We start from the raw sequence: 20,017 nt of genomic DNA on the forward strand, positions 1-20,017 counted from the left end.
CACAGGGTTTCATACATGCTAGGCAAGCACTCTACAACTAAGCCACATTCCCAGCCCCTGGTTATTTTTGAGATAGGGTTTTGCTTCTTGCCTGGGCATAGGCGTGGACTACAATCTGCCTATTTTGGGCTTCTGATCAAAGCTGGGGTGACAGAAATATGGCACAATACCCTGTTTTCTGGCCTACATGCTTCTGATCTCTGCCTCCCTTTATCTGGAGTGGCAGATGAGTCCCACCACACCTAAGTGGCAGTTGAGAAGGGGGGGGGGGGGGTGTCTCTCACATGTATGCCTGGAGTGGCCTCAAACCATGATCCTCCTGGTTCAGCCTCCCAAATAGCTTGGATTTACAGGTGTGAGCTACTAGTGCCACCTATTTTATTTTTGAGGTATGATCTCATTAACCTTTTCCTGGCTATGCTTGAACTCACAACCATCCTGCCTCCTCCTTCTGAGTAGCTAGGATTATAGTTGTGTGGCACCACACTTGGCATTTCTCTCCTCTTTTGACTGTAAGGAAATCTTGAAACTGTCTTTTAAAAAAACCTAAAAGGAAAGCATTCAAATTGAAAAGCCAGCCTTACAAGCCTCACCCTCAATCTCTCAGCACCTCTGATGTCTCATGGCATGGCAAGTGTTTTAATTCAAAGCTGTTGCTCTCTTAACTCTGTGTGTGTGTGTGTGTGTGTGTGTGTGTGTTAGAGCTGATTGACTGTTGTCACTAATCACTCAGTACCAACTGGCTGTTTTTCTCTTGTCCCCCAGGGAAAACACGACACCCCAAGCCTGAGCTGGCCTCGAGTGCCCTTTGGAAGGACAGTACCTACAGGCAGTGTCTCTACCTTCAGCTGGAGCATGTGGAGAAGGAGCTGAGGCTGGTGGTGCCTAGGGCCTTCCCACAGCACCACAGCTATGCTCAGGCCCTCAGGCAGCTGCAGACCTTGAAAACCTGTCTCGGAGGACAGTGTGGCCCCCGGGTCCCAGCACATACCAGGTCATCCACTTCCCTAGGGACTAAGTGGGCTTGGCCATGGGATAGCACATCCTGACCAACCTTAAAAGGATATCCCCCCTCCCCGCTGACCTCCCAGGAGGAAGGGATTCAGGGTTCCTATGAACATTCTGGTGAACAGAGTTATTTTTGGAAGATACAGCCCCCAAGTATAACCATATTCATGTAGTTATTTCCTGGTTGTGTACCTTCAAGCCAGCCCTCAACCTCTCTGAGCCTGTTTCTTCATCTATAAAATGGGAATAATGCCTATCTCCCGATTCAAACTGAAAATGCATTGTGTTTTGCAATAATTAGTAAAATTTTAATCCTGGCATAGCATCACACCTATAGTTGTAGTTACTCAGGAGTTGGAGATTGATAGAATTGAGGGTCAAGGTTAGCGCAGGCAAAAAGTGAGTGAGAGCCTCATCTCAACCAATAGCTGGGTATGGTGGTATGTACCTGTCATCTTGGTTACATGGAAAGGGAAAATAGGAGGACTGTGGTCCAAGCAAGCCTGGGCATAAATGAGAGCCCCTATTCAGAAAATAGCTAAAGCAAAAATGGCTGAGGGTATGGCTCAATGGTAGAGCTCTGCCTAACAAGCACCAGGCTGTGATCTCAACCCCAAGTACCACAGAGAGAAAGAGAGAGAGAGAGAGAGAGAGCCAGGTTACCAGATGTCATTAAGGGATTGATAGGTGACAGTGGCACAGAAATTTGGTAAGAAAATGACCACGTTTGAGAAGCATTCTGAAGTAATTAGGGATGATTTTGTATAATCTCGAATTTACTTTTAAATATTCCATCTGTACCCCCTAAAAAGGAAGGAGGTGAGGACAGAAAGAATGAGTGCAACAAGGTGAGTAAATGCCACTGCGCTTATTTGGCCAACTACAGAATGGCCCTCCAAAGGAGGTGCAGATTACAGAGGGGGAAACAAAGGGCTAACTGGTCAACCATCTTGGCAAAGGTCATGCAAATGATGAGAACAGAATGGGATTTGAACTTGAGTCTGCTGGTGCCACCCTGACTGTCAACCTTCCTTTGCAGAACTCCTCGGGCCAGCAGGCCCCTTCGAGGTCTGCCCTGGTGGTGTGTCCTGGTGGGCTGGCTCCTGGTGGCGGCCACAAGTGGTGTGGCGGCCTTCTTCACCATGCTCTACGGCCTGCACTATGGGCACGCCAGCTCCCTCAGGTGGCTCATCTCCATGGCTGTCTCCTTTGTGGAGAGTGTGTTCATCACTCAGCCACTTAAGGTCAGGACTCTTGCCCCAAACCAACCACCTTCACCTGTCTATGAATAGTCCTGTCCTCAGGCTTAGGGATCCTTCCTTGATGCACTCAACAAACAATATATGAAGCACCACCTCTGAGAAGGACCTGGGGCAGGGAGGTTAATGTACAGAGAGGCATGGATTTCATACTCAAAATCACCCTGAGGATTGTGGGAATTTTTACACATGAGAAAACTTGAGGTTAGGAAGTTAAGATCACAAGCCTGCAATACTTAGTAGTTAGGGTGGTCGCCTAACTCACACATGTCCCCTCCCACAAAAAAAGAAGTTCCAATCACAAGCATCTAGCCCTAGTCCATACGAGTATGTAAGTATGTGTCATACTCTATTTCCTCAGTCTGGAGAACCTTCTGATTTAAAGGAACAATCCCTTCAGGAAAGAAAAAAACACAAATCAAAACAAAAACCACCCAGACATTAAATGTGTGCATCGGGTAGGAGTTAGACTTCTATTTCTGACATGGGATACATCCCCAAGTACATTGCATGGAGAAGCACTAAGCTCACACCTGCAGGTGGGTGGTGGGAGTGCAGATTCCCCTGGGAGGAGGGCCCGGGGAGCCCCTAGGAGGAAGAAAGGCTGTGCTGGGATGTGGGGAGAGCTGCAGAAAAGAGGGGACACCTTGACAAATCCCCCATGCCACATCTACCTTACCCACATCTACCATTCTACCCTGAACAGCCGTGACAGTAAGACTCAAAAATCTGTGAGCACCCACCAGGTTTTATGGGGTTACCCCATAAAAAGTTACCCTTTATGGGGTAGAGGTTAGGTTAGGAGACTATTGAGAAAGGGTGTGTGCTGAGCCTTGTTCACCCTCTGCTTTCACACAGCAGGTGGAAGGTGCAGTTCTTGGGGTATGTATGGCCGCAATGTAGGGAAGCAGGGGTGGGATCAGGATGGTATAGTAACTCCATGCATCAAGATGAGACCCTTTAGGCAGGCAAGCAGCAGGTGGGAAAGCTCAGGTGAGTTCAAAGACTTGCCAGTCTCTGATGGGTGGCCCCCACCTCTCCTAAGACTGGCCTCCATGGAGGACTTTCTCACCTTGCTGCTCTAGAGGCCAGCTCCTGTATCCTGTGCACAGATGGGCCCCCAATCCTGTTCCCCTCAGACCAGCCTTACAGTTACCACTGCAGTCTTGGGGTTCACACTGGTGATTTTCAGGTGCTAGGCTTTGCTGCTTTCTTTGCACTGGTCTTGAAGAAAGAGGACAAGGAGGACAATGTACCGTTGCTGCAGGAACATCTGCATGGCCCAGGTAATAGGGTCTTGGTGGGAAGAGGCAGGGGTCTGGCTTTCCTACAATCTCTGCAGGATCCTGGGCACAGGTGTTCCCCAGTCCCCATTCTCCACCAGCCTTCATGCGGGATTTGTGAGTCACTCCAAGCCAGCCAGACAATAGTGTCTTCCTCCTTGTCTCCTGAGCAGCCTCATTCCTTCCTTCTGACAACTCACTCCCTCTGACCCTTCCTTCAGCCAGAAGAACTACTTCCGGGCCCCTGCTGCCTATCTTGGCTGCCCTCCTCAACGCAATCCTAAGCAGGCAGCTTGCTTCCTAAGATGCAGGTTCCCAGGCTTTAAAATGAAAACCAACAGACAAGCAGCTTGCAGATGCTGAAAAAACAGCTGTATACTACAGCCTCAGGACCACAAGTAGGCAAACTACAGAGAGGGCCAAATGTGACACCCTCCCACACTCTGGATTTGTGTTTTTCAGTACTGAGGACCACATCCTCGTCCAACAACTTGAGCTACATCCCACTCTTGCCTCTACACCTGAGTTTGTAGATGAAGCTTTATGGGCACATGGCCATGCTGACTCCGGTTTTAAGAAGTCACTGACCCTTCCTCCCTACTTCTCAACCAGGACCCCCAGAGCAAAGCTGGTGACAATGAAAGTGTACACCAACACAAGCCAACAAGACACAATCAACTGTGTAGTTATCACTCTTGGCTTATAGAGGAAATAATGGGAAACCCACAAACAAGCCCCGTGCATCCCCCATTGTACAGTGCGGGTACCTTGATCTGAGCTTGTGTTCTTCCACTCCAGGGTAGTTTTGGCTTTTCATATCCAAAAAGTCCATTAAAATCTTCTTTCAAGACCAAAGGTTAATTTTTCTCCAAAGAGATGCAGCCTCCAAAGCAATGAAATATTAATTCAAATGTTCCTTTGGCAAATCTTCAGGCTGTGTGCCAGAAAACTCAGGAACATAATTTGCACAGAAATCATCCATTGTTGGCTGCAGTTCGATTTTAGTAAATTTACAGGGTTATGTAACCATGGCTACAATTCAGATTTAGAGAAGCTTTGTCACCCTAGGCAGGACCTTGTGATCCAGCTGAAGTCAGCCCTCCCCTCCCCTCAGGTAACCTGGCACTGACTAGATGAATGCTCACCGGCCCTGGAATAAATGGGCATCCAGGGAGGCAACAGCTAAGTGTGAATTGAGATGCAAACAAGAAGGTTGGGAGAGAACAAGACATCGCAGGCCTCTCTTCTGAGGTGGCACCTAAGCTGCTCTCTGAAGGATAGGGGGAGGGAAAGACGGCACACTGGGTATGTGTGAAGGCCCTGAGGTGGGACAGAACTGATACTTTTATTGCAACCACTGACAGTATGGCTGGAAACATGGGTGTTGGTTTGGGGGCAGCAGGGCTGGGGAGCAGGTCAGACCCCCATCTGGGGACTGCTGCCTCCTTGTCTCTGCAGGCCCCTGTGCCGGGTCCCGAATGCGCAGACACAGCAGCAAGGACTACCAGCCACCTCTCGCCGCCGCTGTTGAGAGGATGAAAACCACTCGCCTCAAGGAACAGAAGGCCTATGCCCTCATCAGAGAAGTCGTGGGTAGGTGGCCTTCCCCTGGTTCTCAGCACAGACTCAGAAGATGCTGTGTGCAACCTCAGAAGTGCCTCGTGACCTGCAAGCCTCCATTTCCCTAGATCACCACTCACTGTACTTCACGACGTGTTTTGGTGGGTCTCCATGGCCCTTAGGATCTTCTGAGCTCTCTCCTGTGGCTCCACCACCGCAAGTCCCCCCTCTTGATACCCCAAGCCCTGAGTTCTATCCACACTGGCCTTTGCAGCTCCCAGGATCCCCTGCACTCTTCTGAACCCAGGTTTTAACCAGACTGTTCTATCTGATCTGCCTGGTATATGCCTGCTCTTCCTTGCACCTTTCCTTTGGTTGATTTCAGCCCAATCACCATGCCATCAGAGAGGCTCTTCCCAGGCCTCTGCACTGGGAGAGGCCAGACTTCAGTGTCTTCACCCAGGTCTCTCCAAAGCAGACTGGGTACAGGCAGATCCAGAGGTGATCCCAGAAACATTGGTAGGAAGGAGGCCCACAGGGAGGGAACGAAGCCATGATGGGTTCAGCCCTGCAGAGGACCTCAGGAACAGCATGTAGTCCACTCCAAAATGATCCTACTCACGAGTGTCCATCTCCCCCTGCATGGGGGGAGATTCTCAGAATGCAGATGCCTGGGCCCTGGCCCAGACCCTCACATCACACTCCCATCCCCAGAGTGTCAGGTGGCACACGGGGGCAGCCATGTCCACTGTCAGTATTGTAGCCTCAGCAATGCAATGAGGCAGATGCCCCATTTAAATTTTCTATTTAAGAAACATGTATGATCTTTTCGACCAAATTGTACAGCAGGCTACAGAGGGGCTGAATCCCTTGCCAAGGTCAAGGAGGGAGGAAGAGCTAGTATCTGAACCCAGAGAGAATACCTTCTGGTCTGTGTGCTTCACTCCCCTCTGCTGTCTCCACAAGGATCAGTTCTGCTGGTCTTGCTGGGGAGGGGGGATGAGAGGGGGGCACTGGTCTGGCCTCCAAGACCTCCACTGTTTGGAGACTTGCACCACAGAATTTTCTGCCCAGACTACCTGACCGCAACTGTGCATCTTTTCAAGCATACCTGGGCTTCCTGTGGATGCTGCTGCTGGTGGCCTATGGGCAGAGGGATCCCAGTGCTTACCACTTCAACAGGCACCTTGAGCACAGCTTCACACAAGGCTTCTCCGCTGTCCTGGGCTTCCAGGGGTTCTTCGAATGGGCCAATACTACCCTCATGAACAACCTGTATGGTCATCACCCAGGTACAGTCCCCAGACATGTAGACTGAGCTACTGTCTGGAAGCAGGTGCAGGTCACTTAGGAGCCCTGTAGGCCTGGGCCACCAACTCGCCTGTGATTCTGATCAGAGAATGTCTTTTTATTTGGAGACAGGGTCTCACTATGTAATATAGCCCAAGCTGGTCCTGAGCTGGCAATCCTCCTGCCTCAGCCTCCCAAGTGCTTGGATTACAGGTGTGAGAATATCTTTAGGTGAAATCAAGTGTACTAGGAAAAACATCATGAAAAAAGCCAAGCCTGGTACACCACAACATGTCCTTAGAACTACAAATCACTGAGAATGGCTACTTCAGGAGTGGAAGGGAGACCTGTGTGAAGCAGAGTAGGAGCTACAGATAGGAATCTGCACATGAAGGAGCTCAGTGGTTCAGGGTTTATCCTTAAGGACAAGAGGCATCCTGAGAGGGAGCCCCATGAATCTGTGTTCTGAGAAGGGTTCCAGTGGAAGCTGGCATAGAAGGGTGGGTGAATCAGGATGCTGGGGGGAACACAACCGTTACGGCAGGGGTTGATGCAGTGGTGATGGAGCCAGTGGTGATGGAGAAAAGGGACTGGAGCATACAACATGAAAGCAGCTGTGTTGCTGGCATGTAGCCATTACGATGTGTGTGGGTTGGGGAAAGGGTACAGGTGGATGACAGGGTGGTAGAGTACAATCCCCTTCCCTCGAAGAACTTATGCGGGGAGTGAGTAGGTGCCAGATAGAGGGGGAGGAGGTCATTTGGATGAATGGCTGGTCCTGAGCTTCTCTTGGCTGTCGCTCTATTAGGTACCCTTTAGTTCCTATCAGCATCTGCACCAGGGGAAGGGAATGTGTTTCGGTTGTTGGACTTTCCCACCTTGTGTTCATCTTTAGGCTTTGTCACTGATGGGAACTCCAAACTGGTTGGCAGTGCCCACGTTCGCCAAGTGAGGGTCCGGAAAAGCTCCTGTCCACTTGCCCAGCAGCTGCAGGCTTCCTTTGATGGATGCCATGCCCCCTATTCTTTGGATGTTGAAGACCTGGCAGACTACGGGGAAGGCTGGACGGCCTCCGTCCCTAATACCAGCAGTGACTTCCCCCAGGCTTGGGAGTACCAGAGCCAGCGTCAGCGTCGGGGCTATCCCATGTGGGGCAAACTCACAGTGTACGGGGGAGGAGGCTATGTGGTCCCCCTGGGGACCGATCGCAAAAACGCGTCAAGGTAAAGCTGACTCGATTCTCTTGCCACTGAGTAGAGCCAGTTGTTAAGAGTTCATGTTGGATTGGAAAAGGCAGCTTCCGTGTAGGCCTGGGCCAGGTTAATTCACATCACTGTGGGAGAGGCTGAGAGGAGACAATCACTCAAGTCATATTTTGGGGTCCTAGAAATATGCAATGAAATATGTAATGAAAGAAATATTCCCCTCCAGCAATTGTGCACGAGCGTGCACACACATACATACACGTTCATTCGTTCTCCTGCAACATTTGGAGGCACTGCTGTTAACACCCATTTTGGTGTTAGCAAGGTATAGAGAAGTCAGAAGCTGATCCAAGAGGCAGCCAGGCTTTGAGGCCAGGGCCTTCTGCCACCACCAGGGCTCCTGCTCTTTCTACTCTACCCAGAAGCCAGTTCTCAAAGCTGATCCAGGAGAGCTGCCAGCCTAGAGGGACCTTGGGAGCTGCAACTGTGGCTCACCTCAGTCCCCCCCCCCCCCCCCCCCCCCCGCTCCCAGTTTAGAAGCTTCCTCTAATACAATGACTCTCAGACTTGTCCAAGCACATATCCCCAGGCTCCCTGGGCCCAGTGTTTCTGATGCAGCAGGTCTTGGATGGGGCCTGAGACCCTCAATTTCCAACAACTTCTCAGATGCTTGTCTGGGGATCTCCCACTTTGAAAAGTTCCACTATAATGGCCACAAGACCATATGTGCCAACATTTAATGCCATGCACCAGCATACTGTGACCATCCCCTTGGAATAGATAGCACCAGAGTCCCAGGAGCAGAGAAGACAGACGGAGGGAGGGAGAGAGGGAGGGAGAGAGAAAGGAAAAGGTTTGGATAGGAAGCTGGTGTTGTCTAGGGGCTGAAAAGCAGGGATGAGGATGCATAATGGAGACACTCTAAAGAACCTTCTTTCCTACAGACTACTCCAGTATCTCTTTGACCACACCTGGCTGGACACCCTGACCAGGGCTGTGTTTGTGGAGTTCACTGTCTACAATGCCAATGTTAACCTGTTCTGCGTTGTCACACTCATGCTGGAGACCAGTGCTCTGGGTGAGCTGCCTTGCCTAGAAACCCTGCCACCCCCCCCCCCCTCCACGCCCATCCCCGGCCAAGTCTCCTGAGTCTCCCGACCAGCTAGGCCCCACCTCCAAGAGGCTAGGATTCCAGGGCAAATGAAATGCCCTGGAATGCCCTGGGGGGTTGGGTCCTGATTTTTCCCTGATGCTGTGCATCCTCAGCTCCCAAAAGTCCAGGCACTGGAGTGGTCTTGTCTCCCTCATTATCCCAAAAGGACCTGGGTGGAGTCTGATGGCAGTTGGTGCGTCTCACCGTATTGGAGGTGGGGTGGGGAGTCTCAGTGAGGGTCTGCCAGGGACTTCATAGAAGGTTACCTGAAAGAATATTTTAGACATAGTGCCTAAATCCACATTGGAAGTACATTTTGTCCCCTAATCCAGCACACACACACACACACACACACACACACACACACACACACACACACACACACACGATACCGATACCAAGGCCTCACAAACAATATTTACTTTAACTCTATGTGGGATGCTGTCATAATTCATGCTCATTCTATTTCTTTCTCCTTACCATTCATCATTAAAATGCTAATCACAACTACTAAAAACAAAAAACAAACTTCAATTAAAAGCATTTTGCTTCCCAGGGACTTTCTTCACACATGCGACCCTGCAGAGCCTGCGTCTGTACCCCTTCACCGATGGCTGGCACCCCTTCGTGGTGGCAGCAGAGCTGCTTTACTTCATCTTCCTCTTCTACTACATGGCGGTGCAGGTGAGGGGTATGTGGGACACCCAGGGCAGAGATGGAGTTGGGGGGAGCCTGATCCTTGACCCTCCCCTCTCCCACTCTTTGAAATGGGGCCTGAAGGGGGAGGAAGGAACATCTTTGCTTTAGGTATCTGCCTGGAAACCTCAGGTCCCGACAGCTGAACTCAGCTTCTGTCTACAGCCTAGCCTGGGAAGGAGGTCCTGTGGCTACTGAACCTTCTAAGAGCGGGCGAGAGGGGGAGGGGAGTCTCTGAGTTCAGGCTGGGGAGCTCTGTGCACCTTTTACTGTCATCTGTGGTCCCTGGTAATCGGGAAAAATCCCTCACCACCTTCACTGATGTGCTGTACCAGGAAGGCACAGCTGTTGATGATGAGAATTTGAAGATGTTGCCAGAAACAGGTCATATGCCCCCCCCACACCTCCCACTAAAAGTGTACATGGGATAGATGCCTAAAGGCATACAGTATCTTGTCCTCTGATCCAGTAATTCTTTTAAGTCAAGGTGTGTTTGGGGCTTATGGTATGAGAAGTACTGTCCTAAGAACACAAAAGCCCAGAGTTGTTATTTATCCCAAGTTATGTGTTTTTATTTTCTATTTTGCTGTGCTGTGTATAGAACCCAGGGCATCATGCATGCTAGGCAAGCTCTGTTACTGAGCTATATCGCCAGCCCCCATCATCAACATTTGAATCCAGAGTATAATGCCTGACCTTCATATTCACCACCTATGCCAGAAAATGAGCCTCATAAAGCAGGATGCCAGCCCAGTGTCATAGTTCACACTTGTCATTAGCCCTCTGGAGGCTGAGGTAGGAAGATTGTGAGTTTGAGGCCAGCCTGGGCTATCTAACAAACTCTGTCTCAAAAAATAACCAACCAAGGGCTGGGAAGGTGACTTCGTGGTAGAGTGCTTGCCTTATATGCATGAGGCCCTGGGTTCGATTCCTCAGCACTACATAAGCAGAAAAAGCCAGAAGTGGTGCTATGATTCAGGTAATAGAGTGCTATCCTTGAGCTGAAGAGCTGAGGGACAGCACCCAGGCCCAGAGTTCAGGCCCCACGACCAACCAAACAACAACAACAACAACAACACAAACAATAATTCAAAAAACAAAAATGAGACTACATCTGTACATTCCTTCCTCTCTACAGAAAGCAGTATTAGTACTGAATAAGCATTAGACCAGCATGTGAGGTGTATCATGGGTAATGCACTCAGAGGTCACTGACAGAAAGAAAACTCATGTGCTTATACAGACAGGCAGATGCCACCCACCACACTTGTCCTTAGGTGAGAGGGCCTGGACTGGACACACCATCCTAAAGTCACCTGGTCCTCAGGTCACCAGTATTTACTAACTGCCTTAAAAGGAAAGACAGACTTGACCTTTGTGACTGCGAGTTTGGTAACTTGAGTCAGGTGTCTGTGGAGTTGGCTTCTGCCCACTTAGGGACCCTAGAAATAACTGGGGTACTACTTTCCTCTATAACCACACATCGAAGAGATGGTTCCCAGGTCCTTGAGAAAGACTTTTCCTAGGCAGAAAGCTATCAAGAGGCTTGTTTAGGTTTCAAAAAGATATATCTTCAAGAAGCAGGGAGAGATTTTACAATGACAGGTTTTCTAAAGACTCTGAAAAGCAAGGGACTGAAGGAGAATCTTTCTTTGCATGGGGAAAAAGGGTTTTTTTCCCCCTTATTAGATATTGTATTTACTCTCATAAGTCCTGCAGCTGGAGCTAGGGGTGGGAGCAAGTGAGGCTGTGTACAAGGCTGGGAGAGGCCTCAAGGCATTTTGCCAACAGGGCCAGGACCTCTGAGCCTCCCCAGGCCTTGTTTCCCAGTCCCTGCTTTCCTGGCTGGGAGTGGCAGTCAGGACCACTGCTTCTGACAGAACCTTGGCTCCTTTCCCAGGGCAAGCTCATGAAGAGGCTGAAGTGGGGCTATTTCAGCAGCAAGTGGAACCTTCTAGAACTGGCCATCATCCTGGCCAGCTGGAGTGCTCTGGCGGTGTTTGTAAAGAGGGCTGTGCTGGCAGAGCGTGACCTGCAGTACTACCGGGAGCACAGGGCAGGGTAAGTGGTCGCCTCTCAGCTCCCCTGCTTATTTCCTCCTTTCCCTCCAGCTGTAGGAAGGATACCTCGGGGACCTTGCCAACCCTCGGCTCCCCGCAGGGCCCTCAGCAGAAGTAACTGCAGGTGCCCCCTAGATCAGGTGTGGGGTCTGGAGCACATACGACTGGAAAGGGTTCTTTACGACAAAGTATAATATCACTTTACATGTGCACCCAGCATTGGTTTGGGTTCCACCCAGCTTTGGAGAAGACATGTTGGAAGAGACAGTGCCCCAGTGAGCAGTCTCTGCTGGCACACATCAGGTGTTCACTCTGTCCCAGGCAGGATGGATTAACTCATATCTAAAACTCATAGGATAAACAGGAATGGATGAAGGTGAATGGTATCATCACTCCACTTCGCAAAGAAACAGAAACTCAGAAACCCAGGTGATTACCAGGGCCACACAGCAGAAAGGCAGAAAAGATGTAATTAAATCTACCTTTTAGCTAGGTACCAGTGGTCATGCCTATAATCCTAGCTACTCAGGAGGCAGAGATCTAAAGACTGTGGTTCAAAATGAGGCAGGACAGGAAAGTCCATGATATTCTTATCTCAAAAACAACAAAAAGCCAAAAAGGTGGAATTGTGGCTCAAGTGTTAGACACTAGCCTTCAGTGAAAAAACTAAAGGATAGTGCCAAGACCATGAGTTCAAGCCCCAGTAACAGCATGCATGGACACCCTCACCCCCACCCCCTAGATTATGTGGCTCCAGGATCAAATGGCTTGCTTTGGGTAATTGCATTTTTTCCATCACCCTTTTTACAGATATATCTAACATCAGACTTATTGTTGAAAGTCACCCATTGTGATAAAAGCATTGATAAAAGCACAGCCTCACCTATTTTAGTATTTCTGAGACCTCTAAGAATATTATCATCCCCCACTTTTTATTTTTTGAGGTGCTGAGGAATTGAGCTCAGGGCCTCATGCACGCTAGGCAAGCGCTGTACCACTAAGCCACTTCCCCAGCCCCATTATCTCACTCTTTAAAAAAAAAAACAAATGACAAAATCATTTGTAATGAGTTTCAGAGAGGTTAAGTTGCTGATACAAGATCACACAGAAAGTAAATAGAGGTCTCAGAACTTGAACTCCAGTCTAATGCTATATCATTCATTCAACAAACCAGCCTTGTGTCCTATGCTGGTTTGCCATGTGTCAAAACTACCAGACTTCTTTGAAGGCTCCCTCAACAGAAATGTCTCCTATCAACAGCGTTCTTACAGGTCAGAAGTTGTCAGCAGACAGCTTTTCAGTAAAGCTGACAGTGAGCTTATATGAAATAGTCATTCACAAAACTTAGAGGTGCTTTAGCTCTCGAAAGGGTCAGCAAGGAACAACGGGCATGAGGGAGCAAATCCAGCCTCTGCTGTTTTTGTAAATAAGGTTTGGTTTGGTTTGGTTTGGGTTTGGATTTTGGGGACAGATCCTTCCCCTGATCCTCCTGCCTTGGATTGCCCAGCGTTGATATCACAGGCATGTGCCCCCATGCCTGGTTTTATTGCAATGCCAGCCCAGCCTTTTTCTCACGCATGATCCATGGCCACCTTCTCACGACTACCATGGCTACATTGAGTCTCTGGACCTGGTACCATCTGGCTCACACAGCCCTGAATGTGGACTCCCTGGACCTTCCCAGAAAGCCTATCAGCTATGGCTAGAAAACAAAGGCTTCGTTCTAGGAAGGAATGATGCTCTTGTTTGTGGTAGGTCCCCCAGGACCGCTGATGACACTGGATTGTCACTGTGCCCTCACTGGCCACGCTCTTTCCTCACCAGGATCCAAGCATGTTTCATTCTTTGTGTTGTTGTTGATAGCAGGGCTTGAACTCTGAGCCTGGGCACTGTCCCTGAGTTCTTCAGCTCAAGGCTAGCGCTCTACTACTCGAGCCACAGCACCACTTCTGCCTTCTGGTGGTTTATTGGAGATAAGAGTCTCATGGAGTTTCTTGCCCAGGCTGGCTTTGAAGTAAGATCCTCAGATCTCAGCTAGGATTACAGGCATGAGCCACTGGCGCCCAGCAGCATGTTTCATTCTTGACATCCACCCAGATGGATTTCATATTTGCATGGCTCAAAAACAATTCTACAGCAGAGTGTCAGTGTGACAGTGTCAGTGACTTTCTGACACTGAATGTTAGAAAGCATAAGTGAAATCTGCTAGTTTAACAGAAACCTGACCATAATTTGAATTAGGTTTCTTTTTTTTTTGGTGGAGGTGGTGGTAGATATTGAATCCTTCAACCCAACACCTCACCCATGCTAAGCAAGGGCTCCAGCATTGAGCATGCCCAGTGAACCCAAGCTCAGTTAAGGCTGAAATTAATATTGAAAACCTCAATTAACTTTGATTGATCAATTAACTTGGATCAATCAAGCAAAGTTTTGTGTTTATTTCAGAAATATAACAAATTTCAGGAGTTTTGCTGTTTTTATAGTCAGTCCTTCAAATTTTTCCTTTCCTTTCTTTTCTTTTTCTGGGACTCAAACCCAGAGCCTTGATATATACTAAGCACCTACTCTACTACTGAGCTATACTATGACTCAAATCTTGAATTTTAATAAGTTATTAATTTTAAATTATTTGCTTCCTTGTTTACATAGTCTCAGCTCTGACCCCTTAGTAGGGAAGAAGACCTCAACCCTGCAGCCCGGCCACTGATCAGAGCTATTCTCTCTGACTGTCCAAATGTGTTTCCCCTCCCCTGCTCTTCTGTCCCCTCCTTCTCCTCTCCTTCCCTTCCCTTCCTGTTTGTCCTGGAGATTGATCTCAGGGCCTTGTACATGTGAGTGACCACTGAGCTGCAGCCCAGCCCCATAATCACATTTATAAATTATGTGATATTAATGGTATTGTTAAATATAAGGACAAACATTTAATATTGGTTATATTATGTAAAAATTATATATCCATACTAAATCCTTGGGATTCTATATTTTTCTGTAACTTGTTTTTGTCCTTCATGTCAATAGGAAATATCCATGTCATTTTTAATGATATAATACTATTAAAACTGATTTAAAATGGAAAGGCAGGAGAAGGATGAAGGACAAGCTGTGATATTGGAAAGAATCTGGGCTTTAATGTCAGACACACCTGGACTATTCATTCTTGCACTCACAAGTGTGTCACCATTTAGTCACTAGCTGTGTGACTTGGTGCTAACTCCCAATCCTTACCTGTGAAATGGTGATAGGAAGATATGGTCTTGATGTTCAGATGAGACAGAGCAACTGCGGTTCTTACTTAGCACAATGAATAGATAGAACTCCCCTCTTTCCTTCAAATAGGAGGCCAGTTGTGGATACATGTGCGGGATGCAGAACATCTGGTGACCCTAATGCAGAAAGTCCCTTCCCTTCATCCTCCTCACCCTGAGATGATTCCTCCAGATTCCTCCAGAGTTCTCCATTAAACAAAACTGCTAGTTAGAGACTCCATCAACAAGGAGTTGTCAAGGAGCCATCATGATATCATCACCATCATCACTAACACCATCACTCTCTTCATCATTGCTGTCATCACCATCACCACCCATCGGCAGTTGTCATCCCTACCATCCTCCTCCTCACTGCCAGTGTCGTCACCATCGCTGTCATCACCATCACCACCCATCAGCAGCTGCATCACTGCTGTCACCCCCACCATCCTCCTCATCACAGTTATCAACACCATCATGGCTCTGAGATCATGATACGTCTAATCCTGCATCCCGAGATGGCAGTACATCTAATGCTACATCCGGAGAGCCTCTGGCTGCCCTGCTCATGGCCTCCTATTTTGGTCCCACAGAGGGATCAGCTTCAGTGAGACAGCATCAGCCGATGCTGCTCTCGGATACATCATTGCCTTCCTGGTACTCCTGTCCACGGTGAAGCTTTGGCACCTGCTCAGGTTGAATCCCAAAATGAGCATGATCACGTCGGCTCTTTGCCGGGCCTGGGGTGACATTTCAGGCTTTACCACCGTCATTGTTATCATGTTCCTGGCCTATTCCATTGCGGTGAGTGACTCTCTTGGGAAAACCTCAGAACTGGTCTCTACGAAGCTGAGCTACTTGGTAGCATGGAGGGGACAATTAGGGAGACCCTGGGACCCTGAGGGAGATGGTAGATCTTCTGAGTTTAGATCTTTTAACTGGGATCTGTGGTGTGGTCACCTCAACGGCCAAGACTGAGAGCTTCAGTAGAATAGGTTTTTGCTGCTCTAGACTCTAAGTCATGAACTTGATAGGACCAATGCCCTAACCGGCTCCTTAGCATCTGAGAGCATTTTGATGATCATATCTATTTGCGACAAATCCAAAAAAAAAAAAAAAAAAGCATTGAATGTTCAACTCTTTTTTTTTTCACCATGAAGTAATATGAGAAGCAAAGACCCTTTTCTGAGCTTTTGCATCCAAATACACACCCCTGACTCTCACACTCATCCAAGTCTATGATTTCTGCAATACTCAGTATTGTCTGAGACCAGAAATGACAACTCGGGATGGGGGTGAGGGGAACTGGGCCTTCCTCTGATACCACAGTCCTAGGAAATTCTTGAGGATGTGTTGTGGTGGGGGAAAGGCAGTGTCCAAGATAGAAGCAGCCCACTGTCCGCCCAGTGCAACTCCCTGGGGCAGAGCTGGGGTCTCAGAGCATCCAGTTTCCTCACTAAGTCTTAGAGCAGCCATATGGAAAAAGGCCATAGTGGCTGAGATAGTGGGTGCCTGAACCCTAGGAGGCTCAGAGAGCTCTCGGTGCTGGGTGATGTGGAGCTGGGATCAACCACAGACTATGAGCACAGCCAAGGTCCTGGAGGAGGTTACTGGTGAACACACCTGCAGAATATGCAACACACGAATGCACACGTGCATGCATGCACGCGCACATGTGCGCACACACAGAGGCATGAGTGCAGGTACCAGTGTTTACACAACTACACATGCAGACTCTCACATATATGCACGTGCATGGTCTTGCATGCATGGACCTATAGAAAGGGACACACACATCCCATCTCAAGCATTAGTGCATGTATACACCCACCTCCCATAGGGACAGCTGAGCTAGGCCAGGCAGAGAAGGTAGTGGTGTGGGCCATGGCTGACAGCAGGATTGGTGTAGGAGAAGGAGGGAGTCCCACATCTTCTCTTTCATCCATGAGCACTCTCTCTCTAACAGTCAAACTTAATATTTGGATGGCAACTCCATTCCTACAAAAGCCTCTTTGATGCAGCAGAGACACTGATCAGCCTTCAGCTAGGGATCTTCAACTATGAAGAGGTAAGGAGGTGTGGACGCTAAGTAAAGTCTGCACCAAACCTTCCTGAAAATGAGAAAAAGCACTCCCACCCTCCCCTCCTTGTGTCCCCTTTCCCAGGCTATCACATAGTCACATGATCCGGGACCCTTCCCTGGAGATCCTGCTCCTGAAACTCCAAGCATTCATTGACTACTGGGGATGGGGTGGGGACTGTGCTGGAAGGTCTCCAGCAGGGTCAGCCTTGGCTGAATATGTGTGTGAGGATGCAACAGGGGGGAGGGATGCTGCCTGCTCCTCCTCTGGTCCTTCCCATCCTCAGCCCCAAGCGGAGGGACCTTCCTGGCTCCAAGCTCTACCCAGCTCTAAGGACTGAATTTCCTTCTGAGAGTTACAGCCAGGAGGGAGACACTAGGACACAGAATGCCAGGAATGACTGGCTTTGTTCCTGGCAGGTGCTGGACTATAGCCCTGTGCTTGGTTCCCTCCTCATTGGGTCCTGCATTGTGTTTTTGACGTTTGTGGTGCTGAATCTGTTTATCTCTGTCATTCTGGTGGCCTTCAGTGAAGAACAAAAACAAGATCAGGTGAGCTCTTGATCTTAAACTATCATGACATTGAACTATGAGGAGACCAGCTGAGCTGTGGTGTTAACCATTGCAACTCAAAGTCCTAATAATTTTGCAGAAGGAGAAACTGAGGCCCAGTAGCAAATTACTTCCTGTAGCCACAAGCAAGGGAAGGCAGAACTGAGGTCAGAACTGGGCATCCTAATTCCCAATTTGGAACTATTTACTACCCTAGTGACTGAACCACCAATTACAGGCAGATTGCAGAGCAAGCAGAAGTAACAGCAATAATTAATAATAGTAATAATAACAATAAATGGAAGAAAACATTCTGGGTAGCAATGATCTCAGAAAAAGGTCTAGTGCTGCTTAAATTTAGGTTCTGTAATCCAGCTTTTCCTGTCTGGTTTGAGATTTTAAAATGATACTAGGAAAACTCCAGAATGCTCAGCAGAGAGGAAGGAGCCCCAGACATAAGGGAGGAAACACATACTCATCCCTTAGGAGTATAGAAAATCATAGCTTCTCCTTAGAAAGAAACCTCTGAAAAGGATGGCTTCAGATATGTTCCCTGGTTCTGTCTCCTTTGCAGCTGTCAGAGGAAGGAGAGATTGTGGATTTGCTCCTGGAAAAGATGCTCAGCTTCCTGGGTGTTGGATGTAAAAGAGAGATGCCTTAGAGCAGTGGCTAGCAGACCAAGTCACCCTTTGAGGCTCAGTTGACTCAGCCAGAATAAGCTTTGCCTGGGGTGTAAGCTATATATATGTATGTATAAATAGATAGATATAAAGTTGGTATTATTGTAGAGACTACTTGTTCCAATGACTTTCCTCCTCAAAATAAAAACTATATGGCATGGTAAAAAAATCTCTACAGAGTAATAATTTATTGTTTTTGTTCGTCAGCAGCTCCCTTTGAATGACGCCAGTTAAAACTCTTCTTAGAGATAGTTCTAAACTAGAATCATTCAAGTAATCCTCTTAACTATCCTAGGACTGCTGGTACGAAGTTACAAAGTACGACTTGTTTGGTGGCTTAAAACAATAGAAATTCTTTGTCTCAATAACTCCTGGAAGCCAGAAGTCTGAAACCAAGGTGCTGGCCGGGCCACATTTTACCTGAAACATTAGTGATGAAGCTATGTCTCTCCCAGCATCTGGTGTTCCTGGTAAACTTCAGTGTTCCTCTGCTCTTGGAGACATTACTCCTATCTTGCCACATGTCCTTCTGATTCTCTTTTCATCAGGGTACCAATAATATTGGATTAGGGCTTCACCTTAAGAGGAAAATATCTATCAGCTCCAAGATATAAGTGGGCCCCTCCTGAGATACCTAGAAGAAATTACCACCTGCAATTGCGCAACCAGATAATCTTTCAGCTCTCAAGCCAAGGAAGTTACAAAGAGTACAGAATTGAAAACAAAAGTATTTTTGACTATAGTCAATGACTGCTAGTAATAATAATAAGCAATATGATGTACTCATTAATTTAGGGTGGAAGAGCTATGATATCCCATGTCAAGTTTCAATCTTTACTCTAAAAAAAAGCTAAGAATAAGTACTTGAGGAAATGAATTGCATTATATTGCCCTGGCTAGGGGCAAAACAATGTAAACAGAAACCTGACTCTATAAAAAGGTAGCCAAGATCTGGAGTGGATAGTGAGCCAGTGTGATCCTGTTAAGCATTCCAAATTAAGCCAAGTAGAGCAACCTCTGTGAAGTCCTACTACTGCCACCTAGCAGTTCCTTCCTTAAGCTATAAAATGCTTGGTCACATTACTTAACCTGTGGAGCCTCTAGGCTTTTTTTTCTTCTTCTATGAATTGAGAGTAATACCTGACAGAGAGGAGTTGGGACAGGAGTAAAAATACAATGTTCATGCTTGTGGCTCATGCCTATAATTCTAGATACTCAGGAGGCTGAGATTTGAGGACCAACCACAGTTCCAAGCCAGCCCAGGCAGGAAAGTCTGTGAGATGCTTATCTCCCATTAACCACCAAAAAGCCAGAAGTGGAGCTGTGGTGCGAGTAGTAGAGTTCTAGCCTTGAGTAAAGAAAGTTCAGGGACAGCACCCAGGCTCTGAGTTCAAGTCTTAAGATCAACACACACACACACACAAGACAATGTTCATACAGTGCCAGGCACATGACACTCAATAGATGGTGATTTTTCTTTACTCAGAGGACAATGGAGCACATCCATATAATCACCGAGTGGCTTAGATGGAAGCTAAATGCAACACTATATGAGGCTTGCATACACACTCACTTCAAGGAAATCCACCCTCTGATATTGAGCTTGCAGCTTTTTCCATTCCACTGTTTCTTGGCTGGCTGGGCCCCACTGCATCATATCTGTGCTGAAGGTGAGGTCTTTCCCAGAACTTATTTTCTGTATACATGGATCTGAACAATGACTTCAGCTTTTCTCAGGTCTTGGTCACAGGCTTGGCTGATTAAGCAAGAAGCTGTCTACACTGGGTCTTACTTAACTCTGGTCCAGTCCTAAGACCTGGGCCAGTTCTTTCCCCTCCATAAGCTTCTTGATTTTTGTCTGTCCTATTTGAAGTCACTGGGCCTGTTGGGATCTGTAACAAAGTGGGTTTTTTTGTTTGTTTGCTTGCTTTTTGGGTTGTTTTTTT

General features: G+C 47.9%; 1 protein-coding gene across 1 annotated transcript in view; it reads left to right on the forward strand.

The window, feature by feature from the left end:
- The window catches only part of Pkd1l2 (polycystin 1 like 2), a 69,814-nt gene extending 51,750 nt beyond the window's left edge, over window positions 1-18,064 (forward strand). Inside the window, 13 exon segments of the mRNA XM_042700599.1 lie at window positions 766-994; window positions 2,048-2,252; window positions 3,460-3,553; window positions 5,009-5,143; window positions 6,217-6,402; window positions 7,296-7,623; window positions 8,550-8,683; window positions 9,315-9,442; window positions 11,355-11,515; window positions 15,353-15,563; window positions 16,726-16,827; window positions 17,260-17,391; window positions 17,966-18,064. Coding sequence (XP_042556533.1) covers window positions 766-994; window positions 2,048-2,252; window positions 3,460-3,553; window positions 5,009-5,143; window positions 6,217-6,402; window positions 7,296-7,623; window positions 8,550-8,683; window positions 9,315-9,442; window positions 11,355-11,515; window positions 15,353-15,563; window positions 16,726-16,827; window positions 17,260-17,391; window positions 17,966-18,064 — 2,144 coding nt within the window.
- Window positions 18,065-20,017: the final 1,953 nt, after the last annotated feature.

Source organism: Dipodomys spectabilis, unplaced genomic scaffold (genome assembly GCF_019054845.1).
Source record: "Dipodomys spectabilis isolate Male_0828 unplaced genomic scaffold, ASM1905484v1 ptg000273l, whole genome shotgun sequence".
NCBI classification, from domain to species: Eukaryota; Metazoa; Chordata; class Mammalia; order Rodentia; family Heteromyidae; genus Dipodomys; species Dipodomys spectabilis.